General features: G+C 38.5%; 1 protein-coding gene across 4 annotated transcripts; it reads left to right on the top strand.

Annotated features, from left to right (window-relative positions):
- The first annotated feature begins 14584 nt into the window (after positions 1 to 14584).
- Positions 14585 to 17926, top strand: LOC113282952. Of its 4 annotated transcripts, none has more exons than XR_003327258.1 (2): positions 14585 to 16706; positions 17258 to 17926. XR_003327258.1 is itself a non-coding variant. In XM_026532062.1 (2 exons), coding segments are annotated over exons 1-2 (462 nt in total). In that variant the 5' UTR covers positions 14585 to 14877; the 3' UTR covers positions 16399 to 17926. The 4 variants fall into 4 exon arrangements, 2 of the variants coding, with proteins under 2 accessions (XP_026387847.1, XP_026387846.1); XR_003327257.1 differs by having other exon boundaries at positions 17246 to 17926; XM_026532062.1 differs by having other exon boundaries at positions 14585 to 15337; positions 16397 to 17926.
- Positions 17927 to 18484: the final 558 nt, after the last annotated feature.

The raw sequence follows: 18484 nt of genomic DNA, 5'->3' as shown, positions 1-18484 counted from the left end.
AATTTTCTAGTTACTGCCTTGCAGATACTAGTCACCTAACATAACATGCTTCTATGAGGTAAAGACAGTTTACCTTAAATCAAATTCCTAGATAGATTGAAGTAGTTGATCATGATTCCTTGTTATGCCTCAATTGAACTTCTGAACCATCACTTCAACCACTAATCATCAATTTCATCTTAATCACCATCATCTATACTCAGAACCAGAAAATAATTTACAATTCCTTGTCTCTAATCAAAGTTCAAAACATCGATTCACCTCTCAAACCACCAAACCCAGTCTTTGATTTCTTCTCATCTATTACAAAATTGAACCTTCAATCAATTTCCAAACCCTAACTTCATCTCTCTAAAATTAAACAATGCAATTCATACTAACTGAAACCCTAAAATAGAAATTAAACAAATCAATTCATATACCTTCAACTTTAGTTCTTAAAATTCAATCTTTCAAACCCTAAAATGAAATCAGAAAATCAGATTAGTATATATCCTTCAAACCATATATCTTTCAAACCCTAAAATTTGATTTGACAAATGATGAAGTAAATACCTCTCAAGTTCTTCAACAGATAAAACTCTAAAAATGATTTCAGAAAAAGAAATCATATAAGCTTTATCAAATAAAAAAACCCCTAAAATGAAAAACCCTAATGAAAAGAAAACAAACGATTGAATTAACACGATTAATGAAAACCCCAAATGGAAAAAAAAAATATAATTGAAATAACAGATCGAAACTGTTGTAAGACTCTAATCTCTAGTCTCTTTGATCGATTTATCATATGATTGAATTAACAGATCGAAACTGGTTAAACCCCAATCTCTGCAAGGGAGGCGATAAGAAGAGAAAATATAGAGAGAAAGGAAAAAGAGAAATGGTGAGCTTAGTCGAGGGTATTGGATGAAATATCCCTTATCTCTTCAGGGGAGGAATTATCCTCTAGCAAAAGCAAAGTTGGGTGGGAAAAAACGGCACACAACTGAATGACACGCACACAATAAACCCATGTTACCGGCTCTAGTGTGACCAAGCGTGTGATTAGCACACGTTAAAAATTAGCATGTTACGATTCGTAACAGCGACACCCTGTTACGAATCTGGAAAAAATCTCGTAACAGCTTCAGCCTGTTACGTCTAGGTTGTAACGGTTATTTGTAACAGGAAAATTTGTAACGTCTGCTGGGCCGTTACGAATTTTAGTTGCGATTCCGGAAAAATGGTGTAGTGGTTGTTCGGTATCAACTATACGAAGTTGGTTTAGATTTTGTATAGCGGCTGAATTTTGAGAGTATTCAATTCTGGACAAGGTCCCGGGGTTTTTCTGCATTTGCGGTTTCCTCGTTAATAAAATTTTGATGTGTCTTTTACTTTTCTATTTCCGCAATTATAATTGATTATTATAATTAGAAGTAAAATACACAAACGTTAATTCCTAATTACTTGATAGCAATCCTATAGTTTTTGGTTAAGTCTGAACCTATTATCAAGTAATCATACTTCGTTGTTGTATTGTCTTGTCTTGATCTTGTATCCATAGTCAATCACGCAAGTTATCTTGTTGTCGTATTGTCTCGATCTCGTATCCATAGACGATCACACGAAGTGTGAACTGATTCGTTGTATAGTCTCGACTCAGTCCATAGACAATCACTTTCGGAGAAAGGACTTATAGGTGGAAAAGTTTTAGATCGAGGTATATTTGGGTACCCTCGTCTTTTCATAAACAGTTTGTTTTTAAGATTTCTAATACATAAATAAAGTTTAACAACTCATAAACATTTTGTTGTTAAAATTTGTAATACATAAAAACTTCAACAACACAGTAACAGAAACAATATACAAAAAGTTTGTTATACAACTTCTTATTACATATATTATTATATATCTTTAAATGCTCACTTTCGTTATACGCGTTCGTGGCGCTTTATAATTTGGTGTGTGAGCGCTTCGCTCCACGTTTTTGCTTCTTAAAACCTTGAGCGAATGATTTCAGTCAGTAGGGGTTATATGCATATAATTCAAGTGTTTGTGTCGTAATATCTAGTATCATCAGGATTTTGATTGTGGAATTTGATGGAAACCACAATAGCAGAAAAACCAGGGACCTCAACCAAATTTGAATATCAAACTGTATTGAGCTTCTACAGACACTAGCCTACTATAAGGTTATAAGGCTTATGACTGGAATGTAGTTGAGATCGCATCCACCCTCCAAACGATTCAGTTACAATGACGCTCCTTACATCTCCTGAACCCTGCGAGGCTCTACACAATGGATTCCCTTAGCTGATATCCTTTACAGCCTAAGAGTTGCTTCAAATTAAGTGAAGGCTTTTCATACCAATCTACCTCTAACAAATAAGCCTATTTGATTTCCCTTTAGATCAAAGATCAAGGCAGAAAGATCTGTTTGCTATAGACGAAGCTAGCAAACCTCAAAAAGCCGGAACACTTATATTAAGTTAGCTGAGAAACCTGGTTTCTTAATTAACCACTTATCAAGAATAATTTTCAACTTACAATTAAGAATAGTCTGAGGCGAAAAGAACTTTATGATTTCTATCTATCTTGCCTGAAAAAGATTATGGAAACCTAGATAACAGAAAAGAAAGATCAGGATACACGAACTACCAATGTAAAAGATAGTCGGACGTGGCTTCATGAATCCCCAAGTGAAGTCTTTTAGTCGTAAACCTAATTATGTTTCTTAAAGGAAACCTAGGTCAATAAAGGACTACTCTATCAATCAATTAGGACATAAAGTGTCAGTGATTGAATTTCCAAGTTGAAAGAGCATATCTATTTATAGATGTTCAAGACTAAGGGGTTTCTTCGGATTCAAGCTAAGATAACTTGAGATTCAAGCAAAGACTTTATCTGTTTAAATGAAACTCCGATTAGGCTTTCAAGTAAGCATGTGAGAATTTTTTCTTGAAATCACAAAGAAGAATATACACGGTGGTCCGAGTACGTGAACCGTGTATAATGATAGTTCTTGGAAAATATGCCTTAGGAACTAGTAAAAAATTTGATGTTCATTTAAACACTTAAGAATTTAATCATGATTCACATATACAAGTGTTTTAGTGATCAATGATGTCTTAGAGGTGTTTATGAGAGTCATATCAATGTTAAACATATTTAGAGAAATAAGTCTTTAAGCATCTGCTAAAGTTTTAATGGGGCCGTCGGTGAAAGGTTTGTGAACCATAAGACAGTTCACTAGTTAGGCTGCTATGGTTCGTGAACTGGTTCGCCAACCATTATGCGACTCGTGAACTCAGATGATAACAGTTTGTGATCTGGGATCGCCAACCGTTAGCCATTTTCACCAATATAAACATTCAGATCACCAAGGCTCGTGAATTGTCCTTTTTGGAACTTAAGATTTGCGAACTGGTTCGCCAACCTTCCCCGTAATCTAGAAAATCATATATCCATGGTTTGCGGACTGTTTCACCAACCCACCCTTAGTCAAAATTACAGAAGTTCTTGATTTATCTGTTTGATGTTTGAAACATTCACAAATGATAAAATCATTGCTTGGGAAATTTTCAAATGATCCACAAGATTAATTCTTGAACAATAAATTATTTCAAAGTAGTAAAATTATTGTTAAGGACCTTTGAACATCCAATGCTTGAATCAACTTTTGAGATGTTTAACAAGACAATTTTAACTCAAAATTTATCCTTTTTAATACATCTATCGTCGTACGACATAGTCTCTTAAATAAATAATGGTAAGATATTGAGTAAAATAGAATGGTTTCGTCTTCACATACCTTGTTGATGAAGTTCTCCAAATGTCTTCATTGATCTTCCATTTTCGAGGGTGATGTGAATGATATCTGATACTCGACTACCAAATTCTATACCTAGCCCGAGACGTGACATAGTAGACTAGAAATCAAGATATAGTTTTGTTCATCTAACATTGATAACAAGCTTGAGATAGAAAAAGTTGTAGGTCAACCGAGCAGTGCTCTGACAATAATATTTGATTATAGGCTCGCCTGAGTCATATTAATAAATTTAGTATTGATGGGCTAAGATAGTGCATGGTGAAATGTTATTTACATCACTGGTTAGAAATTTAAATTAAAAATTAAGTCAAAAAATAAGTAAGGGAGTCCATTCTTAACATAAAATACCTTACCTCTATCTTTATATATTCCCTACAGTTCAATATCTACACTTAGTATGTTTCGTCTAAAGTTATCTAGTTTTTTCAGAGCATGCCTACTAAAGAGTCCCCATATTTATCTTGGTTGAGGAGGTCCAGTTAAAAGGCTACAACCACCACGTATTTTTGGATCAGGAACCCTAGAACTTAACTTTAGTTCTCAATTATTATTCTGAAATATTCTTAATTAGATCCAAGTTTATGGGACACTACATATGAAAGGGTTCAAAGAATAAACTACAAAGGCAGAAGATTTGACTGGAGATAACCTATTTTAGAAATTAATATCGATGGTTCATGCAAGATCAAGAGCATAATTGAAGATTTGAAATACAAATATTTGATATAAGTAGTTGTGTTTAGAGATCTATGTTAACTTTGGTTCTCCATAAGTACGCAATATAACAGAAAAAAATCAATTATTGTTCTCCTCAACGAGTTATCTGTTATTTCTATGGGTTTATATTTCTGGATTAAAGATATATCGAAGTTCGGTCAATGTATACTTCTACTAAAAACTCAATTTCAGAAACTTATTCAACAATAAAAAATAAAAAAGGAAAACGATGACAAGACGTGTATACATAATATTTCTATAGAGATTGCCCTCAAACTAAATCTCAACATGGATTGAATTTTTCTCTCGTGCTTTCATTTTAGAGATAGATCCATTGTGTAACATCTCACCGTATTTTTCAAATAGATTTTGTTCTTCTTCTTTTGTCCATTTCTTTTTTCTTGGAGTTGGAAGAATCATGTGTACTATCCATTGATAATTATGGAAGCGGAGTTCTAATTTAACTAGATAAATTGATGATATTAGTTTATTGTATGCATGAGTTATCTTTAAAAGTGATGCATGAGTTTTAAGTCGACTGAGATTATTTGTATTGGAAAATATTAATTCAAGAATCACTTTATTAAAAAAAAAACCCCTATCACATGTTAATACATACTCCCTCCGTCCCTATTATAAAGGAGGAGTTTAGAAATTTAGTAGTCCCATTAGATATGCGGAGTACCAATTCCAAGATTATTTTTTCCACAAACATTATTATTATTTTATTTTATTTTTTATAAGCAAAGGCCTTCAAAAAGGCTAATGATCCTCTTCAACTGTTGGTAGGAGCCAAACAGGAGGGACATACCAGTACATAGTATAATTGTTTTTCCTAGCCCACATTGCTAGTTCATGAGCTACAGAGTTACAATAACGAGGTTGGAAACTAAATATGCATGCAACTAACTTCGAAGAGAAAAGCTGAATATCCTTAAAAATTGCATCCGTACACGGATTCCCTTCAAAATTCCCAACTGAGAATTGGTCGATGAGTGATTTCGCATCACTTTCAATGATTATGTGAGTTAATTGTTGCTCCAAGGCTTTCTTAAGTATTTCCCAGATGGCTCTTGCTTCGGCTTATTCAGCAGAGTGTACTTCAAAAACTAAGGATGCACAAAAGGTTGCTTTTCTTGAAAAATCTCGCATCACATACACTGCACCATTTGCTCCAGAAGTATCATAAAAGGCACCATCTGTATTACATTTAATCCAACCAAAATAGGGGGCATCCATTTATCACAAATACTGACAGAAGTAGAAGTAGAAACAGTCAAGTAAGTTTTCCTAGTGAGAAGCATAGCTCTGGCTCTAGCTAGGACAGTAGTATGATTTTCAGAAATATTTTGGAACATGAAATTGTTTTTGCTAGTCCAAAGAGACCATAAGATAGCAACAAAAAGACTTTGAGCTTCATCAGAGAGTTTAGACTGAGGATCAGTTAGCCAAAAAAGAAGACAATCAATGAAAGACTTGTTTTGAAAAAAAATAGGTGGTAGTGTTGAAATCAGAGATAAACCAGACTCTACTAGCAAAGGGACATAGGACTAAAGCAAGCATAATAGTTTCATGAGGATCAGTACACCTAGGACAATCCACACTATGCATGGTCATTCTAGTGTGAAGGATAGTTCTGGAGGGCAAAGCATTTCTATCTGCTCTCCAAATAAAAACTTGAATTCTGTAAGGAACTCTGATTTTCCAGATACGCATCCAAAGATTTTTACAAGGGGAGGGCCTAAGACCTCTGAGCCTCATGTAGACAAATTTAGAAGAAAATTTGCCATTCTTTGAAAGATCACAAGCCCTCCTATCAGGAGTGCAAAGCTGGCTTAAGGGAATGGTGATAGTCTTCTGAACAGAAGTATTATCAAAGTGGGTGTTAAGTCTAGACTCATCCCAACTTCTGGTTTGAGAATCAATAAAATAAGAAACTTTGATACTAGGATCAGGGGGAATAGAGGGTTGGGTGTGGCAGAACCCAAGGAGGGTATCCATTTGTCACACCATGGGTCAATCAATTGACCATCCCCAACTATCCAAGAAATGAAAGGCTTGATTAGTTCTTTTATGGCGTGTAGACACTTCCAAGTCCAAGAACACTTACCAGTGAACTTGGCATTCAAGAAATCAGTTCTAGGAAAGTATCTAACCTTAAGAATAGTGGCCAGTAAGCAATTAGGATTTTTCAGAATTCTCCAGGCATTCCTAGCTATCATAGCTAGATTATTTAATTCAGACTTTCTAAAGCCCAAACCGCCTTCAACTTTGGGGGAGCATAAAATGTCCCAACCAAGCAGGTGCAGCTTCCTATCTTTTGGGTCTAAAGTTTCACCCCACCAGAAGTTGCATAGGTGAGAGTCTATTTGTTTACAAAGACGCTTAGGAATAAGGAAAGCACCCATTTGAAATAGAGGAATAACTTGGCCAATATGTTTAATTAGAATGGTTTTAACATCTTGGGACAAGAGCTTATGAAGACAGACAGAGATTCTGGCATCAATAGCTTGGAGAATACCCATATGTGTCTGGATATTAGAAGCTTGGAACACAGTAGGAGTGCCAAGGTATTTTTCTCCTAAATCCCTGCTCTGGATTTCTAAAATATTGGCCAAGAGAGCTTTTCTATGCTCATGAATCTTCCTACTAAATAAAATACCAGATTTTTCAAAATTTATTTCTTGCCCAGAGGCCAAGCAGTACTTTTGAAGATAGTTTTTTATAACTTGAAAATTTTGAGAAGTAGCTTTTGAAAAAATGAGAGAATCATCAACAAACAAAACATGTGTCATTTCAGGAGCATCTTTACAAACTTTGATACCCTCTAAAATTCCTTTCTTCTGAAGACTATCAATGTAAGAAGATAAAGCTTCAGATAAAATGATGTAAAGGTAAGGAGAAAGAAGATCTCCCTGTCTAAGCCCTCTTTTAGGTTGGAAAAACCCAGTAGGGTTACCATTGAGAAGGACAGAGTACGAGACAGTACAAACACACCGGTTTATGAGTTTAACCCAGTGGTTAGAGAGACCCAAGTCTATCAAAGGATCAATCTGTCTCCCACAGATAAACCCTAAAGGTTTTGTTCCGTCTTTTGATAATAATCAAGGTGAACAGGAACCAATTGATAATTCGGTCTTATATTCCCGAAGAACAACCTAGATTTATCAATCACCTCACAACAATCTTAATCGTATGGTAGCGAAACAAGATGTTGCGGAATCATAAACAATGAGACGAAGATGTTTGTGATTACTTTTTATATCTTGGCTATCAGAGATATCAATCTCAAGCCAATCAATCTGATTGTACTCGTACGATAGAAGATGCAAGGTCAGATCACACAACTACGATAAAAGTAGAATCGGTCTGGCTTCACAATCCCAATGAAGTCTTTAAGTCGTTAACCTTGTTTTAGAAGAAGAAAACCAAAGGTTAAAGGAGAATCGACTCTAGTATGCAAACTAGTATCACGCATGAGGTGTGGGGATTAGTTTTGCACAATACTAGATATCTCCTTTATATAGTTTTTCAAATCAGGGTTTGCAATCAATGTTATCTTAGTAACAAAGCATTCAATATTCATCGTTAGATGAAAACCTGATTTAGATTCAAGCTAATATTTCTCAACCGTTAGATCGAAAACTTAGCTTGTTATACACACTTGAAAATGCACGCTTCTAGGTTTGTTAACCGTACCCAAACGTATGCACTTGTTGGTTCAAAAACAGTTAATCAAATGGTTAGCCATATGAGAATTTCATATCAACCACGTTCTTCTTCACCATAACTAGTTTAAATGACTTCAAATTGGACTAGTTAGAGAGTTGTTCAATTGCAAGGAAATCTCATGTACTACACAAGACACATTGAAGCAAAGATGATTTAATTCACTTGAATCGGTTCATGAACTTCTATATCCACAGTTTGCAAACTGCATTCCTTAGTCTTTTTAAGTTTAAGTTCAGAAATCATCTTCAGATATATAACCTTCTCAAGTTCGCAGACTAGGTTCGCGGACTTAAGTTACCGGGTAGAGTTTACAAACTCCAGCAGAAATTCTCGGTTTTGAGAACTTCGCCGGTTCGCGAACTTGGATCACGCCATTCTTCCGGTTCTCTTGGTCAACAAAGTTCGCAAACTTTGGTTTAAGGAATATGACTTATACATAAATGTGTTTCCACAATAATACTTATGTCCACCATTGGTTAAGTAATCTAAACTCTCATTTCAATCATTGAAACATTCTTAGAGGACGTTATATAGTTGTTACACCATTTCTCGTCAAAGCAATTTTCAAGATGACTGAAACATATCATGACTTTCATCACATGGTAAAGATAAACTTGATCGAAGCGAAAAGCTTACCAACACATATTTCGAGATATAGATGGGAGATGTATACTCGGCTCGAAATACCAAATGTGTATAATCCAAGTCTATATATATATCATACGACTTCTTATCTCAAACAGTAGGAGATAGAGTAGATAAAATTTTGAATGAAAGATAAGTTCAAGTCTTCACATATCTTTTTGTCGAGAAGTTCCACCGGTTCCTTGAGTAGTTCTTCTTATTGTATGATGAATCTCCATGAAGTCCTTGAGCTCAACTACACTTTCTATCCTAGTCCGAGACTTAGCTATAATAGACTGGAAATCAAGACTTATAGTTTTGATCACTAACATTGAAAAACATGCTTGCGATAGCAACGCATGCGAGTTCGACCGAGCAATGATCTAACAGTTTGTAGCTGTTAATGGTGGTTTTTAACTTAGGGTTAAAATCGTAAAACCTTGTATCTGATGTGACGTCACTCTGTAAGGAAGCGGAGCCATGATTGTCAACCTCTTCACTGGCATATTTATTAAGCCGTTCAATATATTTACATGAAATTTATTCCAGACTGGCGCATGTAGCAACAATCCCAGATGCTCTGTAAATTTCGGCGCCTTGCCTATATTACTTATTCATATAAGACTCACTAAGTACCTTTCATGTGCTATGTTCCCCGGCAGAACCCTTAATATCGTTATGGCATGACGGATTTGTGTTCACTCGCAGCAGAGTAACACGGATCTCCAAGTACCAAGTTAAGGCCCTTGCAAAAAATACTCAGTCAGAAAGCGCACTGCACTCTGTAAATAAAGAATTTTGTGCTAGCAAATAGAATTCAATCAATTTTTTGATAACTCACAAAACTCATGAACCTGACTAAGTTACAAAGTTAGAGTTTTTTCACCCTGCGCAATATATCAGACCCCGTCGGTCGAGACTATGCTTAAAAAACTAAGCAATTAATCCGATGTGGATTAGTAGGAGAAGGGTCCTACCCAAAATCGGAATACAAAGAATAACGGAGCCGCGGGGTAGGAGCATCAATAAAAGGGAGCTTGGCGACGCCATATGCTAGCCAGCGCCGCTTGGCCACGCCCCATGCTACTCAACCGGCCCTTATTCCTTTATCGACCAATCAAGTCACATTAAACCTGCCAGGCGCACCAAAAGGGTAGCCGCGCCCGTGCTTGGCCGGACGTCTACTTTCATTGACCAATCAGGTTGCTCTAAACCTGCCACAGCCTTAAAAGAGGTGGAAATTGTGTCAAAAGGTCGCCATACTAAGTTGGCTTTCCAAAACCGTGCCAACATGCTAACGGCATGCCAAACATGCCAAAACAAGCATGTCAGGCGCACATGCCAAACGACATGCCAAACGCGCCACTTACCGCGACAGCATGCCAAAACTTGCCAACCCACTCTCTGTGCGTGACCAGCCTCACAATGGACTTCAATTTGGCTAGCCTAAACCGTAGGCGTGGCCATGCTCTGGTGGCGGTGGAAGAAACCCTAATTTCTAATCATGGCACAAAACTATGCCACTTTGGGCCCGCAACATGCCATATATGCTAATTAGAGTTTCGAAATGCCAAACCCTAATTTAGGCCAAGTTGATGCGCCAACCGAGCCAAACAATGTTCCACAGAACAAGGGGATCAATGTGGCCATTGAAACTGATGTTGCCACACCACGTTTGATTATAACATCAACGTTCCAAAATTTCAGTGGCCATGGCTACACCGGGCGCCACTTGCACCACCGTGCCACTGGAATGCACAAACTATGCCATCCATTCCACCGTGCCACTGGCATGCACGAACTATGCCAGCCATGCCGCAATGCCGCTGGCGTGCACTAAAAGAGCCAATAGAAGGTATCCATAATCAACGGCTAGCCTTCCTCATGAGATGCAATCTCAACCATCCAAGTTCGCCACCAAGATGGCAGGCTTGAGGAGTTTTGGGCGACCAGCCTCCTAAATCTAGTGGCCATGGCTATGCCAGGCGCCACTTGCACCACCGTGCCACTGGCATGCACGAGACATGCCAGCCATGCAACACTTCCACTAGCATACACCAAAGCGCCACTTTGCCATTATCAGGCTCCAACACAAGGTAGCCATAATCAACGACTACCCTTACTCATGAGATGTGATCTCAGCCATCGAAGTTTGCCACCGAACTGACAAACTTGTGGCAAGTTTTAGGCGACCAACCAAGACGAGCCTAATAGCATCACATGCTATTTTCCTACGGCAAGCCTCCTGATTTTAACTTGCCACAAGTAGCAAAGTGCTACATGTTTTCCACGAAAACACTCGAGACATCAAACATGTCAAAAACTGGGGGATACTCATTAGGGTATTGGTATGGCGATTTACAGCGTGCGACGTGCAATACGCCCGTTACAAGAAAGTGTCATAAAGTGGGGAGGTTAGTAATGACAAGAAGTAATGGTGTAAACGGATCCTTCATTATGGAAGCATAATTCCTGATGTTACACGTTACTCCACTCTTCCACCACTAAATCGTTTTCCACTTCCTACGAGGCCAGGGTACGTTTTATTACGACTTGTGTAAATAGGTTTCACTTATTTCCACCAGACAACAAGTTTTGGTTGGAGAACAACATAGTATCCGTAAATCACCTGATAGATTTCCATTCTGCTAGCCAGTTCTACTTTCTGATACAAGTCATAAGCAACCACACCTTCAGGATCAATGATTCTGGTCTCAACACTTTCTTCGCTTCCCTCCCTAAGACCAACCTTTCTCCTTCACTTTGTGTCCGAAGCAAGCCTGGAACGACCATTTCTTGGTTTAGGCCAGGATTGTACAGATTGATCTCTCGAATCAAAAGTACTCCCGTGCAGTACATTGTTTAGGGTTTAGACTCGTTTCTCATCAACACACACGAATTTACCAAAACCAGCAGAAATAGTTTTCACCCTCAAACAATTGGCGACCACAGTGGGAGATTAGTCTCTCGGTTGCAATATCAATTTCCAATTTCCAAGTCCATTTTTCAATCCCGATCTCAAGATGGTAGAACTCGGGTCCGGATCAGCAACAAACCCTGAAAACACTAGCGCTGAAATCATACTCGGTATTAACGTTCCTTCCAGTGGCATTAATACGCCACTTGTCAACACCAGTGGCGTGGAAAATGTTTCTTCAAGCGTTACACCTCAGATCACCAGATCCAGAGCCGCTGCCGCCACCCATAACGTTTCTTCAAGTGTGACACCTCCAACCGTCACCAGAGCCGTTGCATCAGGATGAGAGACTGGGGGAGCCAGAGGAAGCCGATCCCATATTACCATTGATGATTTGATGGAAAGACAGGAAGTTCTTGCTAGAGCTCAGACGGACATGGCTTCGACTCAGAAATAGATATCTATTTTCCTCAAAACACTAATGGAGCGGCTTCCACAAAAGTCACGTTAACCCCATATGGAGCTGACAAGGAATACTAATAACATCTGGCACAGGCACTTCAGCAGGATGCGCGTTTATAGATGAAGAGGCTCGCGTTTCTCTTGAACGCCCAGTAGAAAGGAATCAAAGATCCAATTTCATCACACGTGAAGATCAGGAACGACTTCTCCAAAATCGAGGCAAAGAAAATCAGCAACCCTCCTGAGTTCACAGAGACCCTCTTTCCGTCAGGACCTTCCTGATTTCTGGGGACTCCGCCCACAAAATCGTGCAGTCTATGATGAAACATTTATGTGAGATTCTGTATTTCTCCAAGGTGCAGCGTCAAGACATATTTGCAGCCCTCAACCGCACTGCATCAGGAAAACAACTGTTTCCAGCCAGGGAAGCCGTTCCCAAACCCCAATCTCTCCTGGAAATCACGATTGATAGATGGAACTGGGGACTCCTAACCACTGTTCACTTGAAGGATATTGAGTTTGACATCATGCTGATTGACGCGGCCTCCAACTTCAACATTTTAACCGTCAAGACTCTGAGAGTTGCAAGGGAAAATCAAACAGAAGAAGTGTATTCTTTCCCATGAGGAGAAAAACACGACTTGCCGACCAGAACTATTTGTGCCGTCTTCCCATATGCCATATCGTATCAAGTCATTTTTCGAAGTCAAGGGTTAATAACGCCCTCATTCCAGAAGTCGCTCCGTTTCAACGTTCTCCAGCAGTCGCTCCGCTTCAGCGTTCTGATCCATAAGCTTCAACGTCCTTTCCAAGAGCCGAACCCGCTTCAACGCCTCCTTCCATCCAAGGATCATGTCGTAGCCGCCACTTCTTCCTGCCAAAGATCGTGTCGTAGCCGCCACACTCCTTCCTTCCAAGGTTCATGCCCGTAGTCACCACACTCCTCCCTGTCAAGGATCGTGATCGCAGCCAGCCAAGGTTCATAGTTACGACCACCTTTTGTTTCATCCCATCAAAGACCTGGGGACTTTTTTCCGTCTATCAACCCGTCAGCATCCTGATGTCATCACTAACGCCTAATGCTGCTCACTCATGGGGGAGCCTAAAATACCCAAAGCACAATCATGGGAGAAGGACATGCCTAGCGGAGATAGAACTAAGTAACTATCCTTAAAAATAAATGTTTTATATCTATTAGGCATATTCAATAAATTTTAAATATCTTAGTGTTGAGAAGTGAAAATTCCTCAACACCACTATTGTGTTGCGAGGCATGCTGCCTCAACATATCCTTTCACTTACTGTTGAGACGTGAAAATTCCTCAACACTCACTACTGTGTTCCCAGAAATGCTGCCTCAACACACCCTCCTCTTGGTGTTGAGACGTGCAAATTACTCAACACCACTATTGTGTTGCCAGGCATGCTGCCTCAACATATCCATTCTCTTAGTGTTGAGACGTGCAAATTCCTCAACGCTCACTACTGTGTTGCTAGACATACTGCCTCAACACACCCTCCTCTTGGTGTTGAGACGTGCAAATTCCTCAACACCACTATTTTGTTGCCAGGCATGCTGCCTCAACATATCCTTTCTCTTAGTGTTGAGACGTGAAAATTCCTCAACACTCACTACTGTGTTGCCAGGCATGCTTCCTCAACATACCCTCCTCTTGGTGTTGAGACGTGTAAATTCCTCAACACCACTATTGTGTTGCCAGGCTGCTGCCTAAATATATCCTTTCTCTTAGTGTTGAGACGTGCAAATTCCTCAACGTCACGATTATGTTTCCAGGCATACTTCTTCAACACACCCTCCTCTTGGTGTTGAGACGTGCGAATTCCTCAACACCACTATTGCGTTGCCAGACATGCTGCCTCAACATATCCTTTCTCTTAGTATTGAGAGGTGCAAATTCCTCAGCGCTCACTACTGTGTTGCCAGGCATGCTGCCTCAACACACCCTCCTCTTGGTGTTGAGACGTGTAAATTCCTAAACATCACTATTGTGTTGCCAGGCATGCTGCCTCAACATATCCTTTCTCTTAGTGTTGAGACGTGCAAATTCCTCAACACTCATGTCATGTACCTGCATAAGAGAAGAGGGTGTCCCTTATCATAATCCTGGTGGTAGTTAGTATTTAATATTAATTGTTGATTATTAGTTTAATTAAAGTTAATCAATAGTTAATGATTAATTGTAATAGACAGTTGAGATGTAACCATCTGTGGGACTTAGTGATCGTTAGATCTAATTAGGGAAACCTAGTTATAAAGAGTGAGAGTCTATAATGAAAACCTCAAGCAAATTATAATAAAAGTATCGATTTATCGAATAGGCTGTGTTCTTTGTGAACCAGAAGGCTTGATCCTTTGGGATTAAGAGAGGTTTATCCTCAAATTATCTATCAACCCTTGATATTATACTTTGGTACATCAAAATTGGTATCAGCCAGTTACGTTTCTGATTACCGAAGTAATGAGCGGGGGAGGAGATACGATTACTACAATAGATGAAGCTGCAACTCAGTTGCAGGCTCATTCAGATAGATTACAGACTTGGAAGAATCGGTTGAGAACCTCACTTCTGAATTCTGTTCTCTCTCTGCTGAGATGATTCCTGCTAAGGAATCCATATCCACTATCGCATTGCTATGTCAACGATTTGGTATTCCAAAAAATTCAATTCCTATTCCTGAAGCATCATCAGATCAGGAATCTAACGCTATTGGTGGTGAATTTGTTCACAAATCAGAGAAGAAGTTGGAGTCAGTCCTTGGTGTTATAGAATCTAAGGAGATTGAGGAAGAACTTCTGATTGAAGAAGTAGAAATTGATTCATTCAGCCGAGACTCTTCAATTACATCTGAAGCAACATCAGATGAATTTGTCGATGAATTATTTGTTTCTTCATTTTTAATCGCTGAAGACAAGGATGATTCTCAGATTACCGAAATCGCCAAAGATGAAGTGAATGATGTCGACAGCGAGAACCATGTACAAATGAAGGAAGTTATTTATGAGAACCTTGAAAGCTTAAGGGTGTTACTCGTGATCCACATCGAGTTGAATTGTAAGGATTTCTTTACTCTTCTTTTTGATTTTACTCGTTCATTATTCGATCGAGGAAAGAAGATTGATGTCAGTTTAGGGGATTCTGCTTTTGTTAAATGTTATTCTGAATTTGGGTGTAAATTTGATCTGTGCTTGAAATTGTTACACGGGTACTATAGGGAACTTATTCAAGAATTGATTCATAAACATGGGTACTGTTCAGATTTAGGGTATAATGGTGTTTCTAGTACTGCTTGGAAGCTGCTTGGTAAAATGTTTCAAATAGATATTGTGTATCTCAAGAACAAAAGCGTTTTTAATCACCAAATTCCTAGTGAGAAATCCTTATTTGATGGAAGACTATTTGATCCTGGAAACAAAATTGGATCCATTAATGTATACTATTATTTTACAGGTGATTATGAGTTCAGTCTGGGTTTAACTGATTCTTGTTTGTTTTTCCTACATATTTGTTCAATTTTAAGGAATGCAAACAATGGGAATTTCATTTATAAGATATTTTTTAGACATATGTTTCGATTACATACATTTATATGAAGTATATCTTATTCGTGTTCACAACTGGTGGTATTGGTGATGTTTTTCCGCGGTGTCTTCAAATGGTTAGGATGTGGAGAAAAGTATTTTTTCTTTTGCAGCTGAAGTTTGATTCGCTTCATGAGATTTCAGTTCAATTTCTTGAATCATTGGTTGTTCTTAGGACTCATATAGAGTGTTTGGAATGTTCCCCTGAGTTCATTATGTTCATACTTCACAAGAGATTCTTGTATTTGCAACTTGGTATTCACTCTCCTCTTTTGCTAATATTTCATACAGATCATTATTATTGGTCTGACCAGATTGCTAGAACTTATGCAATTGCTATACAGTTATCTTTGCAAATGATTCATGTTGTCAGTTCAGCTAGTGATCGTTCTTATGTGCATTGGATTTTTCTATTGTTTCTTCGTTTTGGATACCACTCAGATTTTTCAGCTACACCATTCATTATGCTTTTCTGTGTTATTGGTACTGAATTTGTTAGTGAGAGGATACTGACTGTTAGAATGGCTGCAAGAATTGGAAATTTGAGTCAATTGGCGGAGAGTTTCGTGTGGAGATTGCACAGTGGTGACTCTACAACACTCATACTTTCTATATTATGGGAGTTGCGTGCAAGGGAAAAATAGCACAAGCAGTGGTTGCCAAAACCTATAAAAGTTAACCTGTTTGTTTGTACTAATGCTCATCTCCAGCTAAATTTACTTACATCTGAGGCCTGTGAGAGATTTTCGATTAGTGAAGGCGTTGCATATTATTTGGAGAAGCATTGCAACACAAGATATCAGAGTAGAGAGTTTCCTTCCTACACAATCGACTTCACCAAGGTATACTTCTTCATATACATGATTTTGGTTACTTCTATATGTACTAGTTTACCTATTGTTGTATATATTCGCCTCTTATTTGACCGTGGTAAAGGAATTGCACATGTGGAGTGGTGGTCCTCTTATGCTAGAAATATCTCCAAATTCTATGTTACATCTTGTTTTATTACTAATAATAGGTTGATTTTCATGAATGATTATGATGGCAAATCTGCTCATGAACTGATTTTGGAATTTGAGTACCATTTTGTTTTGTGGTTTGAAATGTCACATGTGTTTGAGTTTGTTATAAATGGAGAAAGGTGTGATGCTAGTCATCTGGTTACTGAAATGCCGCAGTAAAATTATATTCTTTGGTTTATTTTGATACTTCAAATGACAAGGAACAAGGAGGTTAGCAGTAAACCAGAGCTGTTTGGTCAGTTGCTTCTAAGGGTTAATAATCTTGCTCACCTGATGATACTTTATAAGCACAACCGCACAACTTCTTCAGTGGTTTTCATACTGCCATCTACACTATTTTATTGCTGCTCTTACAGTTTCTACCACAGATGCATCTTACACGCTCGTCATTTCCGGCCACAAGTTTTACTCCATGTCAGTTTCGGGTGGCTATAAGTGGAGTGGAAAAGCTACACCAGTCAATCTCACCTAAGTTAAACGCCGATATAAATGGGGATATTGGTATGAGTACTTATCCAGCTGGAGGTGTTGATGATTATACAACTGCAATTACCATGGACAACACAGCACAACCAGGTTCAGGTCAAGGGTGGACTTTACAGAAGATAACTACTTCCATGTGGCCATTTTCCTTTTCCATTTCTTTTGCAGAAAATGGACCTGTCCTCGCGGCTAGTTTTCTCAACTTGTACCTGCATAAAAGAAGAGGGTGCCCTGGAAAATCAGTTCACATCCTTGAGGACAAGGATGTTTCCAAGGAGTGGGGATTGTCATGTACCTGCATAAGAGAAGAGGGTGCCCCTTATCATAATCCTGGTGGTAGTTAGTATTTAATATTAATTGTTGATTATTAGTTTAGTTAGAGTTAATCAATAGTTAATGATTAATTATAATAGATGGTTGAGATGTAACCATCTGTGGGGCTTAGTGATCGTTAGATCTAACTAGGAAAACCTAGTTATAAAGAGTGTGAGTATGTAATGAAAACCTCAAGAAAATTATAATCAAAGTATCGATTAGGCTGTGTTATTTGTGAACCATAAGGCTTGATCCTTTGGGATTAAGAGAGGTTTATCCTCAAATTATCTATCAACCCTTGTCACTGTACTTTGGTACATGACAACTCACTACTGTTTTGTCAGGCATGCTGCCTCAACACACTCTCCTCTTGGTGTTGAGACGTGCAAATTCCTCAACACCACTATTGTGTTGCCAAATATGCTGCCTAAACATATCCTTTATCTTAGTGTTGAAACGTGCAAATTCCTAAACACTCACTACTGTGTTGCCAGGCATGCTTCCTCAACACACCCTCCTCTTGGTGTTGAGACGTGCAAATTCCTCAACACCACTATTGTGTTTCCAGGCATGCCGCCTCAACATATCATTTCTCTTAGTGTTGAGACGTGCAAATTCCTCAACGCTCACTACTGTGTTGCTGGGCATGCTGCCTCAGCACACCCTCCTCTTGGTGTTGAGACGTGCAAATTCCTCAACACCACTATTGTGTTGCCAGGCATGCTGCCTCAACATATCCTTTCTCTTACTGTTGAGACGTGCAAATTCCTCAACACTCACTACTGTGTTGTCAGGGA

This window comes from Papaver somniferum, chromosome 5, assembly GCF_003573695.1.
Source record: "Papaver somniferum cultivar HN1 chromosome 5, ASM357369v1, whole genome shotgun sequence".
Lineage (NCBI taxonomy): Eukaryota > Viridiplantae > Streptophyta > Magnoliopsida > Ranunculales > Papaveraceae > Papaver > Papaver somniferum.
The sequence above is the reverse complement of the archived record's forward strand: the minus strand, read 5'-3'. Positions and strand labels throughout refer to the sequence as shown.